Source organism: Leptopilina boulardi, unplaced genomic scaffold, assembly GCF_019393585.1.
Source record: "Leptopilina boulardi isolate dan_hultmark-lab unplaced genomic scaffold, ZJU_Lbou_2.1 LbouV2_368, whole genome shotgun sequence".
NCBI classification, from domain to species: Eukaryota; Metazoa; Arthropoda; class Insecta; order Hymenoptera; family Figitidae; genus Leptopilina; species Leptopilina boulardi.
The window spans coordinates 1,756,054-1,783,234 of record NW_026137938.1 but is presented as its reverse complement, the minus strand read 5'-3'; the positions used below and the strand labels follow the sequence as shown (position 1 = coordinate 1,783,234).

The 27,181-nt window shown below is 21.6% G+C and overlaps 1 protein-coding gene across 1 annotated transcript; it reads left to right on the top strand.

Annotated features, from left to right (window-relative positions):
* The first annotated feature begins 14,387 nt into the window (after positions 1 to 14,387).
* On the top strand, positions 14,388 to 26,801 carry LOC127287230 (uncharacterized). Its single transcript, XM_051314057.1, has 3 exons — positions 14,388 to 14,573; positions 23,957 to 24,193; positions 25,485 to 26,801. Exons 1-3 carry the CDS (start codon positions 14,513 to 14,515, stop codon positions 25,700 to 25,702), a joined length of 516 nt encoding a protein of 171 aa, XP_051170014.1. The 5' UTR covers positions 14,388 to 14,512; the 3' UTR covers positions 25,703 to 26,801.
* The last annotated feature ends 380 nt before the right edge of the window (positions 26,802 to 27,181 follow it).

Sequence of the window (27,181 nt, the reverse complement as noted above, 5' to 3'; positions counted from 1 at the left end):
TTAATTTTACTTAATTTAATTACCTAATAATAATTAAATTTTTTTTGTTATTTTAATATCGTCAGTAGCTGTTTAGTATAAATTCATATTTATTTTCTTATTAGTAGTAAAACTCAATAAATGTCAGACAATGTTTAATTTGAATTAGTAGTAAAAGTCAGCCACAGTCAGACATTATAAATTCTTATCAATTTCAAAAAGTAGTAAAAGTAAATTTTTGTCAGAGAATTGAAATTCTTGTAAATTTGAATAAGTAGTAAAAATAAATTATGGTCAGACATTACAAAATTTTGGTACTTGTATTAAACAAATAATAATTTTAAAAAAAATCATTGTTATTTTGTATTTTATAAAAAACGAGTGATTATCATTTTTATCAATTGTTGCTAAAGTTATCATTTGTTGGTATTTTATCAATCGGGAATAATGGTAACATAGGGATTTTCTTTCGCTCGTCTCGTTCGATAAAACGCGCAAAAGTGACAACTACTGACATTATACAATTCAAATGAGAATTAATTTGATATTTAAAAAAAAAAATATTTCAAAAGAATAATTAATCTTCAATCCATTTGATTAATATTTTTAAAAATCTTTTTTTTTATTAATAGACAATGTTAATTGTTTATTTATATTTTCAGATAAGTATTAAATATAAAAAACGGATTTTTTATAAAAAAAACAATAAAAAAACTTATAAATTATTTTATTTGTAAATAATTTGTTTAACTTAATCAAATGTATCAGTAATTTTTTTATATGTATTTATTTTCTTTATAATAATTATTAATTAATAATAATTAAAATCGAAAAAATTAATATTAATTTTATATAAATAAAAATTTTAAACAACATATTTATTTTTGTAAACTATGTAAATATTAAGAAAAAAATATAAATTCTAATAAATATTATTTTGCAAAATAATAGGGCAAAAATTTTTAAGAGTAATAGAAGAGATGTACTTATAAGGAGAGAAATGTACTTTAATATGAACAGTTTGACTTAATGAATAAAATTAGCTTTATGAGTGAGTAGACTAGTTTGTAATATGCTCTTAAAGAAAGGGACAATGTCGTAAGATAGTTGCGGTAAAATGTATATTATATTTATTTGACTCATAAAATTTTCTTAAACGCATTTAACGAATGAATAATATTATTTTTATAGAAAAAACACAAATTTCTTTATGACAATATTTTTTTAAAATAATTTTTAAATAAAATTAAATTAATTTCAATAAAATTAAAAATAAATAGTAAAAATAGATTTTAATAAATTAAATAAAAAAAATAATATATAATAAAAATAGATTTCAATAAATTAAATTTAAAAAAATTAATAGTAAAAATAGTTTTTAATAAATTAAATGAAAAATAAAAAATAAAAATAATTTTCAATAAATTAAATGAAAAATAAATAAAAAAAATAAATTATAATAAATTAAAATTCAATAACCTTTAGCTTTTATTGATTAAACTGCGGTATTTGTAAATATAATATGGAGAAAATATCATTCCTTCGTTCTAAATATATAAAAAAATAAAGGGAAAAAATTTTTTTTTATATGATCAATGAACTTTGCAAATGAAAAAAAAGTAAAATACTGCAATTTTGTGAAATTTTATATATGAAAGAATAAAAAAAAAATAATAATTTGCAAAAGATGCAAAAATATTCATGTCCTAAATTCGAACATTTTTGTTTTAAGTATAATATAATTAAAAATTTTATTTTGCCTTCAGTAAAATTTTATTTGTGTTAAATAAATTTTTTTTTTGTTTAAAACTAAAAAGTAAAAATAATAATTTTCGACTGTATTCTTTGGTGAAAATAAATAAATAAATAAATTATTAGGCTCAGAGACAAAAATAATTTTTTTATTAAAATAAATTTTTTTCGTCTCAAATAAAACATTTTTCTTGGAGATACACATCAAAATTATATTCAATATGTATTACAAAGTGAAATTATCCGAAATAAATCATTTTCGAGTGAGGAATATGATAAAAAAAAATGGATAACCTAGAAGAAAAATTCTCCTGTGTCCTTGGTCACTATAATAGTGATGATAGTCTATCGGTTTCTACCCCTTGAAATTATTATATTATTTGGGTCGCGGCAATGTGGCGCCAAACATTTTCCCATTTTTCTCTCTAGTGCATTTTTTTTTTATTATTATTTTTGATATTTTCTATTTAAAAATGCTTTTCGATTTCATGAAAGTATCAAGTTAATAACATTTTTTTTTTATAAATAGAATTTAAAATTTTAGATTTTCAAATGTTATAATACAAAAAAAAAAAAATTCTATTTAAATGTAAATTTTAATAAACTGCAAAAAATATTTTCCATTAAATTTTTCTTATTTTTAGTTTTTGGAACAAAAAAACAAAAAAAAAATTGTATAATGTATGTAAAAACCTGTAGATATCGCACTTTTAACTGCGAAAAGTTGAATAAATTTTTCTTTCCAGAATCTGGTTTCCGTCCAACCAATCATGTCGTTCCAGTTTCTTAAAAAAGTCTTTCTTATAACTGATTACAGCTATATTCTATGAATGTAATTCAAATACTGTCATCCAAGTGTTGCTAATATGTTTTTTTATTTATATTTTATAAATTTTTTTTTTAATTTGAAAATTAAATTCTCGCATATAATAATTTTAGGGCGCATGATTATCACATAAATAACATTAATTAGAATTTTTATTTTTAAGTATTTTTATAAGGAATAATTATTTTTAGAAAAATTTTTATTTAAGAGAATTTTAATTTAAGCAAATTTTAAATTAGCAAAATTGGCATTTAATCGAATTTTATGTGATTCGAATTTTTTAAATGAAACCGAATTTCAAATTTGTCCGAATTTTAATTTGTCCAAATTTTTATTTGTCTAAATTTTTAATTGATAGAATTTTTAAGACGCCAAATTTTAATTTGTACGAATTTTTATTTGACCGAACTTTTATTTGTATAAATTTTTTAAATTAATAGAATTTTTAAGACACCGAATTTTAATTTGTCCAAATTTTTATTTGTCTGAATTTTTAATTGATAGAATTTTTAAGACGCCAATTTTTTATTTGTACGAATTTTTATTTGTCCGAATTTTTATTTGACCGAACTTTTATTTGTATAAATTTTTTAAATTGATAGAATTTTTAAGACACTGAATTTTCAGTTTTCCGAATTTTTATTTGTCTGAATTTTTAATTGATAGAATTTTTAAGACGCCAAATTTTTATTTGTACGAATTTTTATTTGTCCGAATTTTTATTTGACCGAACTTTTATTTGTATAAATTTTTTAATTAATAGAATTTTTAAGACACCGAATTTTCATTTGTCCAAATTTTTATTTGTACAAATTTTTAAGACGCCGAATTTTCATTTGTCTGAAATTACAAATGATCGAAGAAACTTTTCGACAGAAAGATTTCGGCGCAATTTTCAAAAATTGACTAATTAGAAGAAATTATCAAAAAAAAATCGTGATTGGTCAATTTTTGAAAAATTGCGCCAAAATATTTCTGTCGATTGTTTATTCGGTCATTTGTAATTTCGGACAAATGAAAATTCGGCGTCTTAAAAATTCCGTCAATTAAAAATTCGAATAAATTTGAAATTCGGTAAATTGGAATTTCTGGCATTTATAATAATATTTATTTGAAACAAATAAATATTTATTTATATTAAATAATTATTATTTGAGTCGAATTAAATGATATCTGTTTCAAATATACAAAAATTATTGATACAAACACAGTTTATTTATTTTAAATAAAAATAATTTGGTTCAAGTAAATATTTATTTGATACAAATAAATATTTGTTTATTTAATTTGAATTTTTGGAGAGTTTTTTTCTTTTTTTTTCGCGAATTAAATTCAAAAAATTGAAGTAGAATTATTGGAAGGTTGGCGACAGTGATACGATCGATGGGTTGAGAATGGGCGCCATGGCGCCAGGCGTCTTTCTCATCCCTTTTCGTTTGTCGTGCAGCGTCTCGTCACTGAGATTTTTACTCGAAACGAGAGAGAGAGAGAGAGAGAGAGAGAGAGAGAGAGAGAGAGAGAGAGAGAGAGAGAGAGAAATACTAAATACGCGCACAAATAATGTTACTAACCAATCATCATATCTCCAAGTTTTTTTTTTTTGTTTGACAACATATCGATCTTATACAGGAAAAAAAATGTTTTTATAACTGTTATTAAATCAGTTTCTAAAACTAATTTGAAGCATTAAATTTTAATTTCAAAGAAATATTGAAACAAAAATTAATTATTATCATAATAAATATATTTATTTGCATCAAAATAAATTATTTATTCGAAAAAATTTTCCAAAAATTGATTTTTATATTTTAAAAACAATAGAAATTGTAACGTCTGACTAAAATTGACTTTTACTACTTAGCGCAAAAATTAGAATAAATTCTAATTTTCCTGTCTGACTAAAATTTACCTTCACTACTGACAGAAAAAATTTACAAGAATTTGACAAAGTATGATTTTTACTACTTAAAAATTATAAAAAAAATTTAATTTTGCTGTCAGGCTAAAATTTACCTTCACTACTGACAGAAAAAATTTATAAGAATTTAAAAAGTTTGACTAAAACTGACATTTACTACTTAGCGCAAAAATTAAAATAATTTAAATTTTGTTAATTTTAGTCAGACTTTGTCAAATTGTTGCAAATTTTTTTTATCAGTAGTTAAGGTAAATTTTAGTCAGACAGCAAAATTTATAGTTATTATAATTTTTTCGCTAAGTAGTAAATTTCAATTTTAGCCAGACTTTTGTAAATTCTTGGAAATTTTTTATAATTTTTGTGCCATATAAGTAGTAAAAGTCAATTGTAGTCAGCCTTTGTCAAATTCCTGCTAATTTTGTATACAAGTAGTGAAAGTAAATTTTATCCAGACAGCAAAATATAAATTATTATAAATTTTGTGCTAAGTAGTAAAAGTCAGTTTTAGTCAGGCCTAGTCAAATTTTTGTAAATTTTCCATATCAGTAGTGAAGGTAAATTTTAGCCAGATAGAAAATATTAATTTTCTTTTAAATTTTTGGGAACGCATGATTATGTTCTAAAAATTATTAGTCATAATTTACATTTTATCGAATTTTATTTGTCCTAATTAGTTTTGAGCCGAATTTGAATTTGTTCGAAATAGCATTTTGCATAATTTACATCAAAGCGATTTTCTATATTACAGAATTTTTATATAACCGAAAATTCACTTCACAGAATTTTTATTTCTTCGAATTTTTATTTGTCAGAATTTTTATTTACTCGAATTTTCATTTAATATAATAGGCATTTTAAAGAATTTTTATTGTGTAGAATTTCATTGAATAGAATTTTCATTCAGATGAATTTTCATTTGTTCAAATTATTATTTGATATAATTTCCATATAATCGATTTTTCATATTACAGAATTTTTACTTAACCGACAAATCATTTAATAGAATTTTCTAATTGATAGAATTTTCATTTGTCCGAAATAGTAAATGGGCCGAACAAACAATCGATTTTGGCGCGATTTTTAAAATCAACCAATCACAATTTTATGGATAATTTTTGATTGGTTGATTTTAAAAATCGCGCCGAAATCTTTCTGTCGATTGTTTATTCGGCCATTTGAAAATTCGGACAAATGAAAATTCTATCAATTAGAAAATTCTATTAAATGATTTATCGGTTAAGTAAAAATTCTGTAATATGAAAAATCGATTATATGGAAATTATATCAAATAATAATTTGAACAAATGAAAATTCATCTGAATGAAAATTCTATTCAATGAAATTCTACACAATAAAAATTCTTTAAAATGCCTATTATATTAAATGAAAATTCTGACAAATAAAAATTCGAAGAAATAAAAATTCTGTGAAGTGAATTTTCGGTTATATAAAAATTCTGTAATATAGAAAATCGCTTTGATGTAAATTATGCAAAATGTTATTTCGAACAAATAAAAATTCGGCTCAAAACTAATTAGGAAAAATAAAATTCGATAAAATGTAAATTATGACTAATGATTTTTAGAACATAATCATGCGTCCCAATTTTTGTACCAAGTAGTAAAAGTCAGTTTTAGTCAGACATTAGAATTTCTTGCAAGTTTAAATAATTAGAAAAGTCAATTAAAAGTTATTTATTTGAAAAACAAAAATCATTAATTCGATTAAAATTTGAATTCAAATTGAAAATATTATTATTATTATTATTATTATTATTATTCAGAATAAATATTTTTTGATAATTGATTGTTTGAACTAAATAATTTTTTTTCCCTGTATAGTGAAGGTATTATAAGTATGTATATTTATGTCGTAAAGTTGCGCAATAATAAAATTAAAGAAAATATATAGTGTGTGAAATCTGATAAACAGATAAAGTAATGTGTGAAAAAAATACATACGCATATAATATGAAAAAAAATTTTATGTCCTAAAATAACAGGTGTGATATACAAAGAATATAGAAATTATTTGAGACTCAATTATTTAAAAAAAAAATTGTTATTTTAATGATCTCCCTTTTTAAAGTCGTTGAACTTGTGATACAATCTTTTGCGAAAGGCTTGTTTATTAAGATTGCGTGCAGATAAAGTATAAGAAATATAGTGAATATAGAATGGAAATTTGCCCTTCAATATTGAATAAAAAAAGACTTAGATGACCCAAGACAATTTATGAATAGAAAATCAATAAATGTTCTCTATTGTTCGCAAAAGTCAAATTATATTCGCGAGAATAAAGAAATTTTTCAAAACACAATGCGCAAAGCACGCAATTTCATGTCTCACTTTTTTTTGTATAATAAATGGTTCTTTTGACGTCAAAAAAAAAAAGAAAACAAATTGCTAAAATTAATAACGAATATCTATACAATTATGAAATAATAAAAACAAAAAATTGTATTAATGATGATAGATTTTTTTTTGGTGTAATTAGTGAATAATTTTTTTTTTACTATAAATTGAGTTAGTAAAATAATAAAAATTTGTCACGTCTGACTGTAAGTGACCTTTACTACTAATTTGAATGGTACAATAATTTTTAATGGAAATTTAAAAAACTAATGTCTGATTTTAAGTGTCTACTACTAATTAAAATTTACAAGAATTTGTACTGTCTGACTGTAACGGGCGTTTACTACTAAATTTAATTTTAGAGAAATAATGTCTGATTATAACTGACCATTACTACTACTATTAAAATTTACAAAAATTTCTAATGTCTGACTATATACGGATTTTACTACTAATATCAAATTTAAAGGAATTTAAGTGTCTGGCTATTATACGTACTTTTACTACTGTTTCTAATTTACAATTTATACTTTTACACTATACTAAAATTAAATTTTTCTAATAATTTTTGCAGTGTCTGACGATAACGGACTTTTACTACTAATTCAAATTAAACATTGTCTGACATTTATGGACTTTTACTACTTATAAGAAAATAAATACAAATTTACACTAAACAACTACTTATAATATTAAAATGACATAAAAATTAAATCGTTTTTGTCTGATTGAAACTAACCATTTCTACTGGATTTAAAAATTTTACATTGTCTGACCAAAATTTACTTTTACTACTTATTAAGAATTACAAGAATTTCTAATATTTTACTATAATTTAAATTTACTACACTGAGAAATAGGTTTGAGCTGACAACCAAATATTTCATTGAATATATGTGCAACTAAAATTTTTTGGTTGACACAACTAAACTTTAGTTGACAACAACCAAAGTTTGTTTCAGACGACTAAATAAGAAAATGAAAAAGAATTTGGTAGTCGCAACCAAACTTTGGTTGATGTCAACTAAAGTTTAGTTGTTTCAACCAAAAAATTTTAGTTGCACATATATTAAATGAAATATTTGGTTGTCAGTTCAAACCTTTTTTCTCAGTGTACTAATTTTACAATAATTTTGCAGTGTCTGACGATAACTGACTTTTACTACTAATAATAATTTTTACTTTTATTAATATTAATTATAAATTATTTTAATTTTAATTATGTAAAAGTAAATTTTGATTACACATTTGAAATAATTTGTGTCTTGAATTAAAATTAGTAGAAGAAGTAACTTTTGCTCGGACAATGGAATTCAAAATATATAATTCTCTTGTCAGTAGAAAAAATCAGACTCAGTCAGACAGAAACGATTTACTTTTTATTACATTTATTTTTATTTATTATTTTTTTTTTAGTTATTTAAAATTTATTTTGTTCAAGTAATTATTTATTTGAACACACAGAGAAAATAATATATTAGTTTCAGAGCCAAAAATAAATATTTATTTGATTCAAATAAATTGTAATTTTGATTCAAAAAAAAAAAATTCTTGACGCCAAATAAATTGTCGGAGACAAATATACGTTTATTTAATTCAAATATATTATATTTGTTTCAAAATATAAAATATTTCTCTGGATGAAGTAACCGATTATTTAAAACAAATAATTTTTTTTTTTTTATAGAAAAATATAGATATTATATATTATAAAGAAAAATAGTCGTAATATTTAGTGTTTAATCAAGTGTAAATTTTACTTGACATGGAATATAGAATTTCTTTTCTTCAATCCCTGCTCACATAAACAACATCCGTCTATAGTGAATCATCAAAAGTAGTGAAGGCAATGCGAATAACAAATGATCTGATTGGGGAATGAAAATGCAACCTCCTCTCGTTTTCAGTGTGTGTGTGTATGTGTGTGTATTTAATCTATTATCAGACGGAAAAGTTTCTAGGCCTAGGGGAAGCTTAAACCTTCATACTAGGGCAAGGAAAATTTATCTCTTTTGCTCATCTCTTTAGTTCCGCACCCCTCACCCCCCTCCATCAAATGCGATGTTATCGAAAATCCCCTTTGCACTCTGTTATGCGTAACATTTCACCCTCTATATATATATACGTCTATAGCTTTGACTTTACTATACGCAACCCACATTGCATTACGGAAGTAAACTAACTTAGGGCAGAGTTTTTTTTTTCGAATCCATAAAATGCATGAAAAGACTCTTGATGTTATATTTTCTTTTCTTTATATATACAAACCAGATAAATGTTTTATTTGAATCAAATATATAATATATTTGAGTTAAATAAATGTAATATTTTGTCTCAGTCCATTTATTTGGGGTAAATTCAAATTTTTTTATTTTAAAATCAAATAAAAATTTTACGAGTGGGAATTTACTAGTAAAAATTGTGTACACTTGACTACAACTACACATATTACGATTATTACCTTAGTATTACACTTTTTACAAGTATTACATACTACTACCAAAATATTACTGTATTACAAATTATTACACATATATTACTGAGTATTACCCTTTATTACAAAAAATATTACACGTCAAATAGCACTTTCTTATACGTAGAACTTTCAATAAAATTACTTAAAATTATTATTTAAGAGCAAAACTTTAAAATAAGAAATAGAGACATAAATAATTAAATATTTAGGTAAGTGCATCAATTACGGCGCCTTCATAAAAAATAACTATTATTACTATTATATTTAATATAACTGTTGCAAAATGATTTAAAAAAATTATTTTAATCTTTTTTTGATTCAATTACTAATGAAGATGCACATTTAAAATACACGTAATTTTGGTCACCGAAATTAATACACCGAAACTGATACAAACGCGCTGCAATAGAAAATTACGGTATTAGTTTTAATTTCTCATATTTGTTTAAATAATCGATTTTTATAAAGTTAAACATTTTTTTTAACATCTAAATAACATAACCTTTTAGTTTAATAAGTCTTAAACTGCGTTTATACAATAGAAAAATGTCGAATTTTCTATTTCAAAGGTGTTTTGACTCGAATCGCGCCGCAATTAGTGCATTTATCCTATTTATATAAAAGAAAATAATAAATCTCTTTTTTTTAAAACGTAAATAACAATATTATTTTAAATGTTTTGAAATTTCTTTTAAAGAGCTCGATAAATATAACTTATTTGTTTTTAGCTTTGGACGATGAACTGAACAAATATAATTTTCTATATTATAATATCCGTGAGCATCCATGTTTATAACGTTTATAATATTTGGTTTTTTGCTATCTTAAACCACGAACACAAACAACCTAAACCTTGTACATTTTGTTTTGGTGTAATTACAGGAGCAGATGTTTTACTGTACTCGATTTTTTTTTACTTATATTCCGGTAAGATAGCTAAAAGCTAAAATTCGGCCAATTACTAAAGAACAATTTTCTGATTTGATTCTGTAAACATTCAATGGCAAAGTTGCTATACTTCAGCATCAACTCCCGCGCTACATTTGAACAAGTGTTTAAAATTTTAACTTACCGTGGATGTCCCAGTTGCCGTCCACCTAAGACTTAGTTTCCGTCCAGTTTAATTTTCAAAATAACATTTATAAAAAAATTATTTTCTTTTATTTGTTTACTTAAACTAATAAGTCGATTGCGTGCCAAAAGGAATAAATTATTGTTAAAAAATAATTTAAATTACTATACGAGATATTTGTAAAATGGACGGAAACTGGGACATGGACGGTAACTGGTACATCCACGGTATATTAACATTTTTTGGTTTGATTTTCTTTAAATTTTTTAAGGTATTACACCATAATACCACAATATTACAAGTATTACACAGTATTACATGGTATTACACAATAATACTTATTATTACAAGACATTACAAAATATTACAGATATTACAGGTATTACCGAGTATTACACAAATATTTCTGGGTTAACAATATATGGGCAAATCCACGAAACTTTTAAGTTTCAAGAAAAAAAAATTTCTTTTTTTAATTTGCAGGCATATTGATGTCAGTTTGTATACATGTTTAAGTACATTTTAGCACTACAAAATTAATAAGCATGAAATACAAAAATGTATAAATTAATTTAAATGAAATCACAGGAATTCACAGGAATTGTATTCACAGGAATACAATTAGAGGCACATCATTGAAAAAGGTCTTAAAATTTTTGTTTTTTCATCACCTTTAAAGAAATGCTTTAAACTTTTATTTTTATCCAACGCCGTAATAGATATTTTCATAAGAAGACGTTCAATTGAATTTTTTTTAAAAAGTGCTATCACTCAATCAAACTTTCATATTTTTAGTTTTAGTGGTGGCACACTAATGATAGTGAAAATTTTTTTGACAAAATATGTCTGTTAGATATTTCCATAGTAGCTGAAGGGATATTTTACACGCCGCAAAAATAAAAACATTAAGAATATAAACTTTTTCAAGAAATTCAAATGAAATTTAAGCATTTTTTCAATTTTAAATTAATAAAACTACTTGTCAAATAAATATTTTGTTCTAATATTGTACATAAATGTTCCTTTGTATATAATTTAGCAAAAAAAAATTATACCCAACTCTCTAAATCTGAATTAGTAAAAATGTTTACTAATTTGAATTAGTGACTCACTTTTTCCTTCTGAATTAGTAAAATTTTACTAATTATTAGTAACTTTTACTAACAATTAGTAAAATTTTACTAATTCAGAAGCAAAAAGTGAGTCACTAATTCAAATTAGTACACACTAATTTAAAAGTATCAAATTGATACCAAAAATATCAAACTGATACAACTTTTTATATCAATATGATATTTTTGGTATGAATTTGATACTTCTAAATTAGTGTGTAAACATTTTTACTAATTCAGATTTAGAGAGAAAGTTTTAATTAAAAATAATTCAGATTTTTAAGTGTTCGATTCGAGAATCACAAAAGTTAAAAGTTTCGTGGATTTGCCCATATATTCTTTAGGCATTTCTTTGGTTGATTCAACCAAAATTTGGTTGTTTCAAACAAGCTCATTTATTTAACGTAAATAAAATTTTTATTTGTAATCAAAATAAAAATTTATTTACAACAAATAAATATTTATATTTTTCGAAACATATATAAAAATCTATTTGCAATAAATAAAAATTTATTTGCAACAAAGAAATATTTATTTGAAATAAAAAAATATTTATTTGTCTCATGAAACAAATAATATAATTTTTCTATTAGGTGCGATTTCTTTTTTTAACCACTTGCATCCTAGTAATTTTTTTAATTTTTTTTTTTAACGATAAATTTTTTTCCAATGTACATAATACAAATAAATTAGAATAGATACATTATTTTCAAGTTGGAAAATGACAATGCAATTTGTTTCATTCTTTTTTTTTCTATTATATTGATTTTTTAAAAGTAAACAAATTTGTATATATGAAGCACTTAAAATACTCTTGAAGTAATATTTTTACGCTCGACAATAATAAAGACGAAGAGACATATATTATTGTGGGTGTGGGGAACCGTCATTATTCAGCCTTTTTGCAGTTAGTGTATAATATAAAATGAGTCAGCATATATATTCTGTTTCCGCTTATACTAATATTTGGTTGCCTGTCTTTCATTTTCTATTCGATTTCTTTTTTTCAATATAAATTTTAAAAATTAATTTTTTTTTTAAATTTTACAATTTATTATAATATATAGATATTATATTGGTAATATATAATATAATATATTTAAATTTATTATATTATAATAATTATAATTAAGTAAAAATAGTTAATAATAAAAAACAAAAAAAAATATTTTTTTTCAAATTTAGAAAAATTGAGAAAAAAAATTAAAAAATAATTATTTTTAATTCTTGTTTTTCGATAGCTTTAAAAAATTGATTTTTTTAAGACATTTATGTTTTATTTATGAGGAAGCGAATCATATTTTATATATATAAAGATAAGGGAACACAGGAGTTATAAAAGCATAGGCGAAAGCTGTAAAACACAAGGTACTCTAAGTTATACTTACACTTCAAGAGAGAAATAATTATGAGGTCGCACATGTACTTATCGCGAAACACATAAATTTTCATATTTAATAAATTATATATATGCGAATTTCTTTTAAATTAATTACCATTAAAATGCATGTCAAATTTAATTTTTAAAAAAATTCTTTATACCATATTTGTTATGTTAATTAACAATCTTTTATATTTTTCTTTTACAATATTTGCAATTTTGTTTATTATTTAAATTTATTTAAATATTTCTTTTTAAAATATATATATTTTTTTTAATATTCATTACTCCGAAAATACGTTATTTTTTTCACACCCAGAGAAATGTTTTATTTAAAACAAATATAAAATATATTTGAGTTAAATAAACGGGTATTTGTCTCATATATAGTAGACCATTTATATTTGGGGTAAATAAATTTTTTTTATTTTAAAACAAATAAATATTTATTTAAATCAAATAAAAATTTATTTGAACCAAACAAAATTTATTTATTTGGCTCTGAGAAAAATATATCATTGAACCTAATAATTTTTTGTCTCTTGAATAAAAAATTTTATCTAGAAACAATAAAAAAATTCATCCAGAGCAAATAAAAAATTTTATTTAGAGCAAAATACAATTTTTTTTTAAATCAAATAAAAATTTATTTGCCTCTGAGATAAATATATCATTGAACCTGCAGATCCTAATAATTTTTTGACTTAAATAAAATAATTTATCTAGAACAAAAAAAAAAAAATTTCTAGCACAAATAAAAAATTTTATTTAGCGTCAATACAATTTTTATTCCAATCAAATAAAAATTTATTTGGCTCTGAGAAAAATAAATCACTGAACCTAATAATTTTTTGTTTTGAATAAAAAATTTTATCTAGAAACAATAAAAAAAATTCATCCACAGCAAATAAAAATTTTTATTTAGATGAAATACAATTTTTATTTAAATCAAATAAAAATTTATTTGAACCAAATAAATTTATTTCTTTATTTGGCTCTGAGAAAAATATATCATTGAACCTAATAATTTTTTGTCTTGAATAAAAAATTTTATCTAGAAACAAAAAAAAAATTCATCCAGAGCAAATAAAAAATTTTATTTAGCGCAAATACAATTTTTATTTAAATCAAATAAAAATTTATTTGCCTCTGTGAAAAATAAATCATTGAACCTGAGAGAAAAAAAAATGGTTTAATTGGAAAAAAATATTATTATGATTTTTTTTATTCCAAAAAAAATGTAAAACTTTTTTGTAAATTGGCAATTTTGTATATTTGACTTTATAGACATAAAATTTTGAAATATTTCTTTTGTGATCACACTTTAGATTGACATATCAAATCACCCCCATCTTTTGAATATCACTTTTTACATATATTTCATTGTTTTTATACTGTTTTTTTTTGGTTGATTTTTTTTTTTATAGCAGGACGAATCCCTATTGTGCGCCATTTGAAACATACACGCAAGGACGCATGAGGGCACTGCGACCAACTGCGACTCAGACGAAAGTGCTATACGCTTTTACCATTCTTATTCCCGCGTTCGTTTAGTGAACACCATATTTATAATTTTCTCGAGTGTGTTTTCTAAGAGAAAAAAAACAAACAAACAAATAAACAAAAAAGAAAAATACTCAAAATGAGTTTGAAAATTGTGATTTCAACTTTTCTTCTACTGGTGGCTGTTTCCTTGCCGTTTGGTAATTTTTACAATTTTTCAAAAAAAATTTATCGCGTGCTTAAAAATTCAGTGAAATTTAAAAATAGTTTAAATAAAAAATAGAAAATTACATTTAAAAAAAACAATGTAAATTATTCCATTTTACACATGTTGAAAATTATTGCAATATTTATCATTTTTATTTATTTTTTTTTTGGTGCAATAAATATCAATGTGTACTGTTTAAAAACCGCCGGATGTGTATTTATTATATTTGTAACCGGTATTTTAAAAAAAAGTGTTTAATGTTAATTTACTCTCTAAATTTGAATTAGTAAAAATGTTTACTAATTTGAATTAGTGACTCACTTTTTGCTTGTGAATTAGTTAAATTTTACTAATTGTTAGTAAAAGTTACTAATAATTAATAAAATTTTTACTAATTCAGAAGCAAAAAGTGAGTCACTAATTAGTAAACATTTTTACTAATTCAGATGTAGAGAGTAAAAAGTTTATTTAATTGATAAAAGTTTATAAAACTTTTTATAAATTTTCATAAATATTTTGTAAATTTTCATAAATTTTTTTATAAACTTTTTATAAATTTTCATAAATATTTTGTAAATTTTCATAAATTTTTTATAAACTTTTATAAACTTTTATAAACTTTTTATATAAATTATTATAAATCTTGCTCTTGCCCGTATGTACTTTAAATAAATATTTTTTTTTAATAAAAACATATAACTGTTTAAACTAAAAATGTTTAAAATAGTTTTGCAATAAATTTTCTTTTTTTTTTTTTAATTTCAATGACACTTTTTTGTGTACATATAATATATAAAATCGGTTAGTCAGTTACGAATATTCTTGAAATTATATTACATCTATTAAAATTTTAAGAGTGTAAAATTTCTTTTAGAAGATGTTGGGATATAATCAAAATAATTGATCCTACAATTTAAATTAATTGCCTCATCATATTCTTTATCTAAAATGATTTGACTATCTAATTTTTATTTTTAAAAATACTTCTTCTTTTTTTTTATTGAACTTTTTCAGTGTCTGGCTTTTAATAATCATATTAATTTCAAATCAAAAATAAATAATATAAAATGAAAAAAAAAATAAAATAAAATAGAAATTAAATAAAAATTATTTAATTATTAATAAATAATAATAATGATAACAATAATAATAGCAATAATAATAACAATGACAATAATAATAATAATAATAATAATAATAAAAACAAAATATTAATAATAAATAAAAAATCTATAAATAAATAAAAGAAAAATAAAAAAAGAAAAATTTATAAATAATAATAATAATTTTCAATCACTGTTCAAGGTGATGATTCTTGATGAGCTAAAAAATGTTAACAATGGAATTCATCTTGTCAATCATTTACCAATTGATCAATATATTAGATTTCTTTTTTTTTAAATTGTTTATTTAATTTCCACCTAATAAATAATTTAAAAATTCAATAAAAGTAATTTGGTTTTTTTATGGTGTTTTATTTTATTTTCTTTTTTTTTTGAAATTTTCCATAATACTGTGAATATTTATTTCAAAATATTTTAATTATTATTATTATTATATAAGATTAAAAATTATATATTTTTTAAAGAGTAATTTAATTTTTATTGAAAACAATATAAGAATTCAGATTTGAAAAAAAAAATTTTTTTTAATGTTCTTTGAGAGATAATTAAAAAATAAAAAATGGTAGTCTCGTTAAATTGAAGGGGCACGACAAAATTAATGTCCATGTGCCGATAGTGATCTCATACATGGAAAATTAAAATGAAGTATCATTAGGGCTAAATGTCAAAAATAACATGAAAGGGTATAATTAATTAAATACTTCATAGATACAAATGAAATATTTTTTTTATTTTTGAATTCTTGGCGAAATTCTTTTTTTTACATGAAGAAAACAGTATTTATAATAGTAATAAAAATAAAAACAAAATATTCATAATTAAAATATAATAATATAATATAATATAATAATAATAATAATATAATAAAAATATAATAAAAACAATAATAATAGTAATAATAAGTAATATGAAAATTCTTCTCGGAAAATATGACTTATATAGATTAAAAAAAAATAACTCATTACATCTTGTCATTTTATATAAAAATTTAATTTTTTTCCCGCAGATTTCTTCCTCTGAGAAATCATAAAAAATGTATGTATATATATATATATATAAAATTGAATAAAAGATTTTTTTTTAATTGCTCAAATGAAAAAAAATGTCACATTAATAAAAATGTAGTCAAGAGTAAAATATTTTTTTGGAAACAAAAAAAAAAATGAGAAAGAAAAAACAATACTATTGAGAAAATTCTATTGTTTTTTTTTTTTTTTTTTTTGCATTTCTGCGAAGAAAAAAAATGCCTATGTGACGAAATCATATCCTATTAGTAAGTTTAAATAACTCGAGAATGCGAACAACAATATATATATTGTCATGGTAAAAATTGTATGTCATTTTTTCCCGTTACTGGTGGATACGTTCAATTAATTTTTTGCATTGAACAGAGAGAAAATATTAATTTATGTGCATTTCATGATTTCATTTTCAATTGAAAATTCCATATTTTAAATAAAAATAAATTTTTAAAAAATTATTTTTTAAAAATAAAAAATTATTTCTAATAAAAATTATTTTTAATAAAAAATTATTTCAAAATAAAAATATTTAATTTTCTCTTCAATTTAATAATTAAAAAATTTATAAAAAGAATGTTTGTTTAAAAAATTAATGATAATGAGTATTAGGAGAAATTTCATATATATATATAAGTTACTATAATAATTGAAGAAAAAATGAAATACTTAAGACTAATGGACGATCGCGCCCACAAGTGAAGATACGCTTTGTTATTTTCGCGTGGGTGTTAATTGGTGCGACATCTTCATAATTTTGAAAGTGTTATAATAATAAATAATAATAATAAATTATAATAATAAATAACAATAATAAATTATAATAATAAATAATAATAATAAATTATAATAATTTAAATCAAAGACTTTTAAATAATTATTAAAAAAAAAATTTATATTATTAATTAATAAGAATTTAAAAAATAATTTTTTTATTTCAATAAATAATTAAAATAATTAAAAAAAATCACCAAAATAATTTTTCTTTATTGAATTGTTAAGATTTTTCAATTTGTATTTGATTTTAATAAAGAATAGATGTTTTTGTATTTTTTCGAAAACATAAAAGTTAGTCTTGATGTAAAAATAAAATTCACAAAAAAAAATGAGCGGTCATTTGAATATAGCTGAAAATTGAGCCTTAAAAGATCGAATAGTGCTTCACTGAAATCCTATCACGTCGATCAAATATTTTTTTTTCACCTGAAATGATACATCGCGTGGGAGCCAAATTCAAAATTTATAAATTAAAAAATATTTTTTATTTACATATTAATACGAAATTAAAAAAAAATAATTTTCTTATTAAAATTTTGTTGCTAAATAATTAAAAAAATAATTTTTTTTTATCAAAAACGTGTTACTGTAAAAATAAAAATAGAAAAATTCGATTAAAATTGTTTAAAATAGAAAAATAGAATTAAAATATAAATATATATATATAGAAAATAATCGTCATAGTTGACTGGACTGTTGACGTGTTTCATTTCCCTTGTCCCAGATATGATATTATATATGCCCAGAGAGACACACGAAGGAAGTGCAAATGTAAACTGTCAATTTTTTTTTTTTTTTTTTTTTTATTTTACCTTAATTGTTTATCGACTGTCTGTCAAAAGAAATTTCTCAAGTTTTTCTTTGGCTCGTAAAACGCGAGCAGAAAATCATTTTATATGTCTATATTCTATATCGTGTTGGATCGTTATGTATATACTTAGATCTTGGAAAAATATGTCTGTTGATATTTTAACAGAAGAAAGAGAAAAAGAAAAAATTATATTCTGCTATATACAATTTTATATATAGTCTTTAACTTTATAGCTATAGAAAGTGTATATATATATATATGTGAAGGGAGCACGCAATCGACCTCAAGCCATAAGTTGAAGCCCTTCATATGATGAAGAAATGAGGGAAAAGTTGGCAGAACCTTTATTGCAAAAAATTCATTGTAAACAAAACGTTACAAAAAAAAAATATATTTTTTCACAATAAGATTTAATATTTAAACAAAATTTATTTTATAAAAAAATATAATATGTTTTCTTTAAAATTGAGTATATTACAAGAAAATTGAGTAGATTTGAAGAAAATTGAGGAAAATTGAGTATAAAAAAAGTTAAGTAAATTCCAAGAAAATAAAATAGATTCGAATAAAATTGAGGAAAATTGAATACATTTGAAGCAAATTCAGAAAATTCAAAAAAAAAAATTGAGTAGATTTGAATAAAATTGAGGAAAGTTGAGTACATTTGAAGAAACTTGAGTAAATTCCAAGAAACTTTTTATAGATTTTATTAAAATATTGAGAAAAATTGAGTACATTTTGAGAAAAGTTGAGCAAATTCTAAAACAATTGACTATATTTGAACAAAATTGAAGAAAAATGAGTACATTTGATAAAAGTTGAGTAAATTTCAAAATAATTGATAAGATTTGAATAAAATTAAGAAAACTTAAATACACTTGAAGAAAATTCAGCAAATTCCAAAAAAAAATTGAGTATATTTGAAGAAAATTGAGGAAAATTCAGTATATTTTCAAGAAAGTTAAATAATTTCCAAGAAACTTTAATAGATTTGAAAAAAATTGAGGAATATTGAGTAAATTTTAAGAAAATTCAGCAAATTCCTAAAAAAATTTAATAGATTTGAAGAAAATTGAGGAAAATTGAGTAAATTTAAAAATAATTGAAAAAATGGAGGAAAATTGAGTACAATTGAAGAAAAATGAGAAATTTCAAAAAAAATTTAATAGATTTGAAGAAAATTGAGTAAATTTAAAAATAATTGATAAAATGGAGGAAAATTGAGTACAATTGAAGAAAAATGAGTAATTTCAAAAAAAATTTAATAGATTTGAAGAAAATTGAGGAAAATTGAGTAAATTCAAAAATAATTGAAAAAATGGAGGAAAATTGAGTGCAATTGAAGAAAGATAAGTAATTTCAAAAAAAATTTAATAAATTTAAATTAAATTGAGAAAAATTGAATACAATTGTAGCAAGTTAAGAAAATTCCAAAAAATTGAGTAGAATTTTGAATAAAATTGAATACATTTGAAGGAAGTTCAGTAAATTCGAAAATAATTGATAAAATTGAGGAAATTTGAGTACATTTAAAGAAAGTTGAATCAATTTTTAAAAAATTTAATGGTTTTGAACAAAATTGAGTATATTAAGTGAAGAAAGTTAAGCAAATTCCAAATTAATTAAGTAGATTTGATTATAATTGAGGATAATTGAGTGTAATTGAAGAAAGTAAATTCCAAGAATGTTGAGTAGTTTTTAATAAAATTGATGAAAGTTGAGTAAATTTAAAGAAAGTTAAGCAGAATCTAATAAAAATTAAATAGTTTTGAATACAATTAAGGAAAATTGAGTAAATTCCAAGAAACTAATAGATTTGATTAAAATTGAGGAAAATTGAGTATTTTTGAAGAAAGTTGAGGAAATTCTTAAACAATTGTGTATATTTTGTATAATATTGAGGAAAATTAAGTATGTTTGAAGAAAGTTGAGTACATTCCAAGAAGATTGAGTATATTTGATGAAACTTGAGTAAATTTCAAGAAAATTAAGTACATTTGATGAAACTTGTGTAAATTTCGAAGAAATTTAGTAGATTTGAAGAAAATTAAGTAAATTCAGTAGATTTGAATACAATTAAGGGAAATTGAGCAAATTTAAAGAGAATTGATTAGATACCAAAAAAATATAAGTAAATTTGAATAAAATTGAGAAAAAATGAGTACATTAATTTCTTAAAATAATTTTTATATTTTTTTTAAACAATAATAATATATCAATAAACTCATTTCTGTTATTTGTCAATTTAATTAAATAAGGTGAAAAAAATAAAAAATAAAAGAAATTTACATTCCCTCGAACTTTTTTTCAACCCTGTGATCTAACCCCAAAAACAAATAATATATATCAGAGGGGGATAAAAATAATTTCAAAGGGAAAATTGACATATGAAAACTTATACATTTTCCCTTAAAAAAAAAGAAAACAAAATAGGTTACAAATATTTATTACAAAAAAAAACGAATTCTAATATTTTTTTTCAGTTATTAAAATAAATTTTTGGAATATATTTTTCTATAAAAAAAATATTTAAATACTGCATTAAAAAAAAATTGAACATTATTACGTATTATATTTTGAAGCACGCAATTTAATTGAGAATTTATTAGAAATTTTTATGACTCAAGATGTTTGACTTCAGTTATAGAAGAACTGGGTGGACTTTGAGAAATGCGCGTTGCAATATATGTTATATATATAGAATAAGGGTGGAAAGTTTAAAGTTTCCGAGGGATGAGAAATGACGACGCCGACTTTTTGGCGCCACGTTCTCATGGCCGATATAATAATGCGTTGAGGAATCCACAAGCAGACGCAATTTAAATTCCATAGTGATTACAAAAAAAAATTCAATAACAAAACATTTAACAACAATAGGAAATTTATTTTTTATAATTTTTATCTAAATTTTAATATTTTTAATTTTATCAAGTAAAATAGGTATTTCAAAAAAAAAAATAAAATACATTTTGTATAAAAAAAGTTTTTTATAAAAAATAAAGTTTTCTATATAAAAAATAGAAAAGGATTTTTTATTGTATATAAAAAAAATTCGTGAGTAAGCAGACAGCCTGAAATTAATGAAAATAATAAATGTAATGCATTTTTGTAGGCGATGACACATCGTATAATTTTGAGGGGTTGTTTCAAATGAATATATATATAAGTATATTGAGGAAGTTGAAATAGGGAATAATTAACGAAGGGTCTAAAAATTTAGTCTACTCAGTTAACTTTTATAATGTAAAGTATAAAGATTAATCACTGTCTGTTTCTAATTTCGCAAATATATAATTATATAGGGTTTTTCCCCGTCTGATACGTGGAGCGATTAAAATGCATTTTTTACTCACAAAAAAAAAAAAATACAGAAACATTTTTTTTAATTTTACTATTTCATTTACAAAACGATTTTTGAATTTTTTTTTTCATTATTTATTGAAAACGTAATAAATAATTATAAAAATAATAAATTTTAAATTATAAATAAAAAAAATAATGAAATTTACAAAAAAAGATAAATATTTTCCAAAAGTAGGTTGTAGTATTTTTTTTATCTTCAATGATTATTGGGAATGTTAATTTTCTTAGCACCTATCTTTTGTTGAGAAAAGTTGCGTAAAAAAAAAGTCACACTTTGTGAATTATAACTAACTTTAAATGAATTTTATGGTTTACACGCATAAAAAAATGTTTGTCTTCACTTTTGCAATTTTCTCAGAAAAATCTTATACAATATTAAGTTAGGTTTTTTTTTTTTTTATTTATTCCCACACAAAAGTGATTTTTTAAAGAAATTTTTTTTATTTTTTCTATAGACGAGTATAATATAATAAAATTATCGATGAAAAAATTATCTGTATATAAAATCAATAAATTACTTTTCAAAATAATATTAGTTTTAAAAATTTTTTTTAAATATTATATTTTTGATTATTTAAATAATATTAATTTTTCAAATTTAACTATAATATAATACATAAAGAAAAAAGTTAGGAAAAAAAAAATTTCTACAAATTCTAATGAATATCCGGTTTTTCAACCCCTTATGTATATTATTGATTTTACTGTTGTTTTATAACACAAGTGGGAGACATTAATGCCTTGATTACAGGCAGGTGAACGTAACATTTCATTTACTATAATGCCATTATATAGTGTCTTTTATTTTGACCCTTATAAGTGCACCAATGAACCCTAATGGAAATTTCTTTTCAAAAAAAAAGAAATAAAATAAAAAGGAAAAAAAAATATTTAGAAATTACACATTTATTTAATGAATATAGTTCACAAATTTTTTTTCCCTAACTTTTAATTTTGTTTATATAAAAAAATTATTATAAATAAAATTATATTAATAATATAATAATATAATATATAATTTATTAATTATACTAATATTATATTATTATTATTATTAATCAATTTATTTATTTATATATTGAATAATTTATTAATTTTTTGTACGAATGATTAAATTTTTGACATAAATATGTTTAAAGACTGTAAACTAGATTTTTACGTTAAACTAATTTACTTAAGACTTAAGAAAACCAATTATGTGAAAATACTCTTTATGAATTATATAACATATTGAAGTAATTAAATCAGGAATATTGACGTCAGAAAAATTTAAAAAAAAATTAATTTTCAAAATATTTTTTTTTGAAACATTTCTTTTATTATTTTTTTCTTTTTTTTCTATTTAATAAATATTTATAATTTAAAATTTATTTATTAATTCTAATTATTTTTATAATAAATTTAGAAATTTTTTTTTTATTTATTTTGTTTATAATAAAAAATTTTGAATCTTAAAAAAATTCTGACTGGGGACAAATATATTTCAGTACAAAATATATTATATATCGGTTAAGTATTTTGATTATGTAATAAAATCGAAATTCATTGAAAATATAGAAGGAATTCAGTTCACAGTGATTTTTTTTTTCTTTTGCCTCGCCCTGGTTAATTACAATTTGTTAATGATACGTAACATTGTATTCTTCGAAGAGATAATAAACAACAAGTTGCCGAAGCATTTAAGCGTGATAAAAAGGGAAGGATACGCCAAGAAAACTATGTCAAGGATTAAAATGAGGGACATTAGGGAAATGACCCTTGTTTTTTTTCCCATAGAGATTAGAATTCACAAATATTTTGCGAGAATATTTTTTTTTCATATATTTACAATTTTTATTCTTGTTAGTTTTTAAATCCAAACATTTCGTTTGAACTATATTAATTTAAAAAAAAATTTTAATTTAAAGAAATTAAAAAGAAATTTTAATTTAAAGAAATTTAAAACAAAATTAATTTAAACGAATTAAAATAATTTAATTAAAAAAATTTTTTAATTTAAAGAAATTAAAAAAAATTAATTAAACAAATTAAAAAAAATTTTAATTTAAAGAAATTTAAAACAAAATTAATTTAAACGAATTAAAATAATTTAATTAAAAAAATTTTTTAATTTAAAGAAATTAAAAAAAATTAATTAAACAAATTAAAAAAAATTTTAATTTAAAGAAATTTAAAACAAAATTAATTTAAACGAATTAAAATAATTTAATTAAAAAAAATTTTAATTTAAAAAAAAAATTGAAACAATTTTTTGAAATTATGAATTTACTATATGTTACAGCGACGGCAATAAAATGTTACACTTGTGAGCATACTGGAAAATCAACAGATGACAACAATTGTTTAACATTGGCTAATTTGCAACCATCAATGTGTTCCAATCAAATTATGCGACTAACTGCAACCCATAATGCATTACCAATGGAAATAAAAAGATTATTAGAAGTTGACATTCCACCTGATTCACAACAAAATGTTGAATATTCCTGTGTAAAACTTGTAATTACTGGAAACGAAGGTAAAAATTTGATTTTCCTTTTTTTAAAAAAAAAAAAATATAAATTATTTGCCGATTTTTTTTTAAGGCCATGTCCAAGTGAGGCAGGGCCATCTACATTGAAACTAAAATTTTTTGAAAATTTCCAACAGCCTTTTCTTGAAAACAAGAAGGTAAAATGCTTTTTCCTTTATGGATAATTGATTATTGGCAAGAAATACACCAACTAAAACTTTTTTTGAGTTAAAATAATGAAAAAAAATTTCATGTCGATAAATTAAATATGAGCATTTTTTTCACAAAAACTGTAACAGTACTTTCTCAGAAATTATAATCAAAAATGCAATTTTCATTTGGAAAATTAATAAACGCTAAAAAATACACCAGCTAAGATTTACCAATCACGAAAATAACCAAAAAAAAATGTTTTTTAACATAACAAATTTTACTAATTATGACAGTCGTTTGGCAGGTTATATATGTCACCAGACGTTTCGCAATTTTGCCGAAAGGAGGAGATTGGCGCTGTTGCTAACCACCTGAAATACATAATCTACTAAAGGGCTGTCCATATTTTAAATATGTAATAAAATTTTTTATTGTTATTTTCGTGATTGGTGAATCTTAGCTGGTGTATTGTTTAACGTTTATTAATTTTCCAAATGGAAATTGCATTTTTGATTATAATTTCTGAGAAAGTACTGTTACAGTTTTTGTGAAAAAACTGCTCATATTTAATTTATCGACATGAAATTTTTTTTCATCATTTTAACTCAAAAAAAGTTTTAGCTGGTGTATTTCTTGCTAATAATCAATTATCCATAAAGAAAAACGCATTTTACCTTCTTGTTTTCAAGAAAAGGCTGTTGGAAATTTTCCAAAAATTATAGTTTTAATGTAGATGGCGCTGTCTCACTTGCCTTAAATCAAATTTCAGAGTAATATCAAAATAATAATAAAAATAAAAAAAAAATATAAAAGAAAAGGGACCTTATAGGCAAAAAAATTTTAGGTTATGTTCAATAATAGTTTTAAGCACTTCGTGGTTTCAGCTTAATTGAAAGTTAATTTTTAATTATATAAAATCAAAATCAGTTGAATATTTTGGATCGAGTGAAGTAGTTTTTATTAAAAGTTGATCCCCTGGGTAATTTCAATGTTAAAGTCAGTAACATAACCTAAAATTTTTTTTTGCCTCTAAGGTCCCTTTGCTCGTGGAGCGTCACAAATTTTTTCCAAAGTAGAATAAATATATTTTTTTCTATGTTCCGACTTAATTAAATTTTTAACACATTTTTTTTTTTTTTTGCAGGAAGAAATAATTATACAATTCGAACATGTCAAACAGCGCCAACCGAACAGATGAAATTTTGTAACACCGCAAATAATCAATTGAGAATGAATAATAATTTTGGTGTTTCATTTTGCGACGAATGTCGAAAGGATGAATGTAATGGTGCATCGACAATTGCTATTTCATTTCCAATTTTTGCAATTTTCATTATTGCTTCTTATTTCATTAAAGCGTAATTATTTGCAAAAATAAAAAAAATAATAGTCAATAGGACTATTTGGTATATAAGAAATTGATTTTTCTCAAAAAAAAAAAAAAAAAAATCATATTTTGTTCTTATGATAAAAATAAGAGAATGCGAGCGCCATTTTTGCCTTAAAAAAAATTTTTTTTTTCAAAATTGGATAGGAAAAAATTGGTCAAAGACCGAAAGTATTGAAAAAAAATTGTATAAATTAGGTTTAGAATTTTTTTTTTTAATTTTAAATAATTGGAAAAATTTTGAGCAGCCTTAAAAAAAAATGCTAGTCAAAATGGCATATATTATTATTTTTCTATTTGCTATTATAAGTAATTAATTATTATACTTTTAGTATACTATTGCGCTCGTAAGATTTTCTCTATATATGGAAGGTATTAATAAATACCTGGAGCTGCCAGTATTATTCAAATTTTTTTTCCTAAAAAAAAATTTTAATTCAAAAGCAATCTCGATTAAAAATTTTGATTGTTGAAAAAAAATCAGCTTTTTTTTGGCAGCTCTGTGAGAAACGCATCGAAATAATCGGCCATTAATATTTATGGCGAAAATTTTTTATAATTATACTATATATATATAATTAAGTCAAGCTCCATCGGGCTTATTATATTAACATTATATATACGTGTACCTCAATTAATTAAAATATTTAATGTATATTCGGATATGAAAACGAAAAAAAAAAAGAAAAAAAAATACCCAATGTGTTATGTGCAACGATAATTTTCGAATATTAGGAAAATTTACGTATATATATATAAGTGATATTACGCACGATATAGTAATTATTGTATGTTTAAATTATAAATTCCCTAAAAAAAAAATGTATGACACGATGAAAAATTATCTTCTAAATTTAAGCGAATTTATTCTATTAAAATTATTTTAACAAAAAAATAATAATTTATTTATAATTGGCTTAGAAATTAAATTGAAACGTGTCTCCTACATATTTCTCTATTAAAAAAAAAAATCATACACGCTAAATAAGTTTATGAAATAAGCAATAAGCATTTTATGCACGATGGAAATTATGTTTTACATATAATAATAAAGGAGTCTTGATCTACTAAGAATTTTATAGTTTTATTTATTGTATACTCAAAAAAAAAATTTGATTCAAATACTCGACTATTATCAAATAAATATTTACTTGAACCAAATAATTTTTATTTGAATTAAATAAATTGTGTTTACTAATAATTTCTCTATTTTAAACAAAATTGACTCAAATAATAATTATTTAATACAAATAAACCCTTATGAAAATTCCTTATAAGAAAATAATGTTAAAGCTGAAATGTTTTCAGTATAATGTTTTTTGTATAATATTTTCGCGATTATAGGTAAATTTTTATAAGAAATTCATTATAAAATTTATTTTCTCAAATAATTATAAAAATATAATTATTAGAGACTCTGTAATCAAATCATTACAATTTTATAATTATGAAAA